This window comes from Theobroma cacao, chromosome 10, assembly GCF_000208745.1.
Source record: "Theobroma cacao cultivar B97-61/B2 chromosome 10, Criollo_cocoa_genome_V2, whole genome shotgun sequence".
NCBI lineage: Eukaryota > Viridiplantae > Streptophyta > Magnoliopsida > Malvales > Malvaceae > Theobroma > Theobroma cacao.
This window is the reverse complement of record NC_030859.1, coordinates 15,860,098-15,866,822: the sequence shown is the minus strand read 5'-3', so window position 1 is coordinate 15,866,822 and position 6,725 is coordinate 15,860,098. Positions and strand designations below refer to the sequence as shown.

Below are 6,725 nucleotides of genomic sequence, written 5' to 3'. Positions count from 1 at the left end.
AAAGGTATATATATTATAATTAATAATTTTACAAGTTATAATTTTGTAATGTTAACCTAAAATAGAAAGTAAATATATTTATATTTAAAGTATATATATACTAAAAGTATTAGTATATATAAATATAATAATAATATTTCTTACAAATGAACCCAATATATATAATATAGATTAAAAAACATTCCAAGTTAATTAATAATCATAATTTCATGAATTAATTTAATTAATTATATTAGTTTGTCTTTAATTACACGAAATTAAAACAATAGTTAGATTTTAAAACTATTCTGATCTCAAAGATTCTCTTTAAGTATATATATTATCAGTTATAATTTTTGTAATATTATCACAAAATTAAAATTAAATATATTATATTAAAAATATATATATAATAGTAATTATTTTTTTTATAATTTAATATAATATTTATATTATTTAAATATAATTAATATTTTACTAATTTTTTAATTTAAATATATTAATATCATCACATTGATAATTTGAATAACTATACTTTTTAATATATTTGTCACTTTTTAATAAAAGCAATTGTTTGTAAATATGGTAAAGGTTTTTCTTATTTTCTCTTTTTATCTGACAAAAGTGGATAAAATATATATAAATGGGCATTAGAATTGGGTTTGGGATAGGTACTTGCGGAATTTCGAATAATAACATAATTGCATTCGGATAGTGGATACTCAAAAAGTGATACTCGAATCACAATATGGATAATGAAATCACTATCCAAATCCTATTATAGCATATCGTAATCTGATATAACCGGATCGAGTATCCATTATATATTTTTAATTTAATTATTTAAATAATAAAATATATATAAATGAATATTAGAATCAAGTTTAAGGGAGGAACTTGCGAAATCCGAATATTAATATAATCAAGTTTAGGTAACAGGTAATCAAAGAAGTGATACTCGAACTTAATACAAGTAATGAAATTACTATCTAAACCTATTTCAAATTCAATTTCAATTATTAGATATCCTAATATGATATAATTGAATCAAATATCCATAAGTACTTTATAATAAGATGCCCATTATCATCCCTGCAGCAGGAAATGATACTCTCCGTAGAACTTCCAGAGTTGTAGCAGCAACAATCACTGCGTGGCAATATCAAAATCTCGCCGTGGTAAGGAAAGAGAAAAAAGAAAAAAACAAAAACAAAAATAATTTCCGCCAATGGCTTGGCAAATTCACTGCACTGCTTCACCACTACACGCTTCTCCTCGACCCTTTACATCGAAATGTTTGCCTCCCCGTTCTCTGTTTTTTACTCTCTTTGTCACTTGCTCTTCACGTTTCCGCCCTACTCACATGCCGTCCCTTAGGTCTGTCACTTGCTCCCTATCTGCCGTTTAATCTCCCACCTCGACGGACCATTACTGAATTATTAATTTTAATAATATAAAATAATTTAATAAAAAAATTTGTATTGTCAAATATTCTCAAAAAGTAATCTAAAGTCATTATTTCTCAAAAGGTTTATATCGAATTGTTTATTTTAATAATATTTAATAATTTATGAATTAGTATAAAAAAATTTTAACTATTTGCATTTCAAATGTTATAATTTACAAATATTTATAATTATATATAATTATTATTTAAAATATATAAAAACAAGTATTCTCATACACACCTACATGACAATAAATATTAATTCTATGTAATATTAAATTTATAAGTTCTTTTTATATAAGTGTGGTATAAGTTTATATCGAATTGTTAATTTTAATAATACTTTATAATTTATGAATTAGTATAAAAAAATTTTAACTATTTGCACTTCAAATGTTATAATTTACAAATATTTATGATTATATATAGTTATTATTTAAAATATATAAAAACAAGTATTCTCATACACACCTACGTGACAATAAATATTAGTATAATCAAATGTTCGTGATAACAAACACTAGTTTGACTTAAAAACCCAAATGGTTAAAAAGGACAATAAAAAAGAAAGCTCAATTCATTTGGTGACAAGAATTATTAAATTTTAATTAAAAATAAAAATAATGACTCTAGATTGCTGTTTGAGAATATTTGACAATACAAATTTTTTTGTTAAATTTTTTATATTATTAAAATTAATAATTCAATAAATAAATTAATGAATTTTAAGTAGTAATATACCTTTAAACAGTGATAAAATATTGTTGTTTTTTTATGGTATTGCTTCCTCATAATATTATACAACAGTTTAGTAACATAATCAATAAAAAATTTGTATTCCTTATTAACCACATACATGGATATATTACTGTTAAGCTGCTTTGGAAATCTAGGAGGAAAAATCCTATCCCCAAAGGAAACTGGGAAAAGGCTTGGAAAAGATAGTTAGACCTGTTTTTGAATTCAGAAGACAGTGGAATTGTAGCTCCAATTGGACTGTAATCATTTCTGTGAAAATATCTCCTTAATCAAATACAATCAGACTATAGTTATTATTTCCATATCTGACTTTCAGCCGAAAAATAGATCCAACTTGGTAAAGCATTGACCATAGATATGGTCAACACTCAACAGTACTCACATAAAAATAAAGTTGTCTTTCTGAAAATCCTAACACCCCATCCCAATGAGGGAAAAGGGTGGGAAACCCTCAAATTTACATGCCAAAGCATGAGGTTAAATATGAAAACCAAAACCCTATGAGGGCAACATTGCAGGCACGCTCCATGCTCCCTTAAGATGATGTTGGAACCTGATTCAGTGTAGAAATATTTTACCAGACTCCTTCCTAATTAATGATGTAAAACACTTTGGAACGGCAGCAGAAATAACTAAGCTAAATGGCTTCAACAATGGTATAGCAAGTTTGACTTGAATCAAACAGATAGTAGTCGACAGAAAGTGTACCAATTAAGGATTGTATGCTATTCAGCAGAAATTGAAGTATAGCCTTTCTCCTCAAGAACTTTGGCTAAGGAGCTGTCTCCTGTTTTTATGATTCTTCCATCCTCCTGAAAACATCAAATTAAAACATTTTTGTTTTTGATCATAGGATAACAAATTTTCTTTAGTAATATGCCAAACAGATAGATACTAGCATACATCAAGAACACAAGTTGAAATCTAAAGTATACAAAAGTTAGTATTAAAAATAGACACAAGCAAAGAACTATAGACATTAGGGCATACCGAAAACTAATAAAGACAAAAAAGTGAGGGAACTCTGTTAAGCTAAGCAAAACAAACTTCTCAACTTTATTACATCCAATACTATTTCAAAATGCTTCCAAAGCCTAATCAAAGCATACAAAAAGATGATTAATGATAGCTTATCTATGAATATAATCAGATAGACTCATCCATTAGGGCATCACATTATTAACAACAATTGGAAACAACAGAGAAATATGGAACTATAAAACATAAGTTAACTTGCTGATCACGGAAATCATGAATGTGAGCCAATGTACACAACGTTTATAGTTCAACCAAACATTGCTGCCGCTTACTATTATGTCAGTTACTGACTTATTTTAGAGTTTGATATTTTTTTAAAACTTAAAAGGATATCAGAAAGCACCAACCATACATGTTGCCAGGAAAAAGAGCTTCGTGATTAGGTGTGAAGGCTTAACAGGATGCAGCCATATTCACTACTTTCCCATGAAAAAGGAAATCAACATACAGAGAGTATCCACATGATCACTGCTTTGAATTTTTAAATGACTCACCATAATATGGATGCATGTTGGTTTTATAACCTCCAAAAGACGTCGATAATGAGTGATCATCATAACGGAGTTCTTCGGAGTCAAAAGCCCATTCACTGCTTTTGCTACATCTCGAAGGGCATCAATATCCAAGCCAGAGTCTATTTCATCTAGTATAGCCAAGTCTGCCCCTAGAACCTAGAACATTTAAGAAGTGAATATAGAGATGATAAACAAAATTGATTTTCTTAGCTTCTATGCATTGAAATAACCCACAAAGTAACCCCCCCTCCTCCCTTTTTCTCTTCCCCTTCTAATAAGTCATAATAATTTAGAAGCCCGTCAAAAGAAAGATAAATAATCAAGTTACAACTCATCCTTTTTTCCTTTTTTCAATTTTTAAAATTTTCAGACCTGCACATTAAAAAATGACTAGAGAAGCTAAATAACAAAGAAGATCCAGATATTTAAGACCACATTTTCAGTAGAAGCATTAATTTTGCAGACGCATGTCAAGTAAACTCAGTCCTAAGATATTTAAGACCACATTTTCAGTAGAAGCATTAATTGTGCAGAATATTTTTTTCTCTTATTAAAGTTTACAACTATGCTAATTTTACATTCCCCCACAGACTATAGCAACTTTAGAACTCCTTGGTGTCTGACTCTAAGAAACAAATAAAAAAATCATAAACAAAGTAAAAGTCTTTTTTTTCTCTTTGGAGAAATTAGGGACCAAACAACTATAATATTCTCTAAATGTCACAATTATAACTCACTATTTCTCTCTTAGGACAGAAGGGCAGCATGAGTTTAACCCAGGGCATAATGTCTACGACAAGTGGTTGGTGACCACTAATCCAAAAGGAGTTGGCCTATGTTATATATTCTTAATATGAAAGGAACCATCCATGGGTATGTAAGTTGTCAACAACAAATGAGGGCCAAGACACCTCCATTGAGAAATAAAGATATTCCACTGGCATAACATATGAAACACACAAAACTATTCCACAATAAACACCAAGAAGAAATTATATCATATTACCGCAAGCTGTAAAATCTCATTGCGCTTTCTTTCACCTCCACTAAATCCTTCATTGACATTTCTATTAAGGAAATCAGTCTTCATGTTCACAAGATCGAGTTTAGGATATATATAAGCATAGAACTGCAAGATAAAATTAAGTAACGATTAAAATCAATAAGAAAATAAGCATGGCTATGGTGTTTTCCTTATAATTATGAGCTTTTAAATTAGAAGAAATAACCATATAGAAGTAGCCTAGCCATGGGAAACTTTGATCTTTCCAGAAAAGTTTTGTTATTGATTAAACAGGAAGAACAAGAAGAAAATCTCAACAATGCACTTGCAAGTTACTTCATACAAGGTAAAGGCGCAAAAAGGGAGTCCATATACCTCAAGTGGACCAAGCTCCAGCTCACCAAGTTTTTTCCTTCGAGCATTGTAGGCCATGTGCAAGAAGTCAATATTGTTGACACCTGGGATCTCAATTGGAGCCTGGAAACTCATGAAAAGTCCGGCAAGAGACCTTTCCTCCGGCTCCATGTCAAGCAAATTCTCCCCTTTAAACACAACACTGCCTCCGGTCACCTCATAATCAGGATGCCCAACAAGAACCTACAACGGATAAGTTATATCAAGACGTTCTGATAAACAATTCATAAACAAAACTGATTTCACCTTACTAACTCAACAAATTTAAACCAATATTAGTAGGATAATTATCCTGCACCAGCAGAAAATTCAAACGCATGCCACGATGTAATTATAAATAAGAAAAATTTTAAGCAGACATTTTTAGCTTAATGAACAAATGACAAGCTTTTAAATCCATTTGTCGAGTTTTTAAACTCCAACAACACTAATCTGATTTTAGTAAAAATTTACTCAAGATAAGGAAAAAGATTAAAATTTACATACATGTGAAACAACAACTAACCTTAGAAAATGTACTCTTCCCGGAGCCATTCTTTCCCATTATAGCATGAATCTAATCAAAATAAACAAACCAATTAATTCTTTTTCTTCTTCAAACTCTGGGTCTAATACGAGAAACTTCATACAAATTAAACTAGCTCCCAATTCACTTATTCTTCAAAATTAGAAGAAAAAAAAATTTGTTTACCTCTCCTTGGTGAACGACGAGGTTAACGCCTTTGAGGATTTCCTGTTTCGTCTCAGCAATCACAGCAGTCAAACCTTTGACTTCAAGGAGAGGGGTCTTGGAATCATCAAGACCGGCCGTGGAGGTGGGAGATTCGACGGCGGATAAGGAGCAAGTGACAGACCTAAGGGACGGCATGTGATGAGGGCAGAAACGTGAAGAGCTAGTGGCAGAGAGAGTAAAAAACAGAGAACGGGGAGGCAAACATTTCGGTGTGAAGGGCGGAGGAGAAGCGGGTGGTGATGAAGCAGTGCACTGAATTTGCCAAGCCATCGGCGGAAATTAATTTTGTTTTCGTTTTTTTCTTTTTTCTTTTTCCTTACCACGACAAGGCCTTGATATTGCCAAGCGGCGATTAGTGCTGCCACGACTCGGGAAGTTCTACAGAGAGTATCATTTTAATATTACATAGAGAGTAAATCATTTTCTTATAAAAGTAATTCAATATAATTATAACCCTTTTCCATCTAAAAGATGAACCATGCTATATATTAAAATATATATAATCAAATACACAAATTATTTTTTTATGGGAGTATTAAGTAATTCAATATATTTTTTTTATGAATCATACTATATAATAAAGTAATTCAATATAATTGGTTTTTATAAGAGTATTAAGTATATTAGGATGATGCCTGTAACTCTGTTACGGAAGATTTTACATAAAATATAAATTATGTTGTATTGGATTTCAATTTGATATTTTTAAAAAATATATTATTTGTAGAGAAATAGATAAATTGATATTAATTTCAAAAAATATTTGATTGCTTTTTTTCCTTTCTATTCATAAGAGAGAGTGCACGTATAAATTTATTTACAATTTTTTGTTAATTA

The 6,725-nt window shown here is 30.0% G+C and overlaps 1 protein-coding gene across 3 annotated transcripts; it reads right to left on the bottom strand.

The window, feature by feature from the left end:
• On the bottom strand, window positions 2,406–6,264 carry LOC18586918 (ABC transporter I family member 6, chloroplastic). 3 transcript variants are annotated; one of them, XM_007010505.2, is made up of 7 exons: window positions 5,847–6,264; window positions 5,661–5,711; window positions 5,117–5,338; window positions 4,745–4,867; window positions 3,718–3,894; window positions 2,894–2,997; window positions 2,406–2,738 (listed from the first exon to the last, which is right to left on the bottom strand). In XM_007010505.2, exons 1-6 carry the CDS (start codon window positions 6,156–6,158, stop codon window positions 2,911–2,913), a joined length of 972 nt encoding a protein of 323 aa, XP_007010567.2. In that variant the 5' UTR covers window positions 6,159–6,264; the 3' UTR covers window positions 2,406–2,738; window positions 2,894–2,910. The 3 variants fall into 3 exon arrangements, with proteins under 3 accessions (XP_007010567.2, XP_017985120.1, XP_017985121.1); XM_018129631.1 differs by having other exon boundaries at window positions 2,406–2,997; XM_018129632.1 differs by lacking the exon at window positions 4,745–4,867 and having other exon boundaries at window positions 2,406–2,997.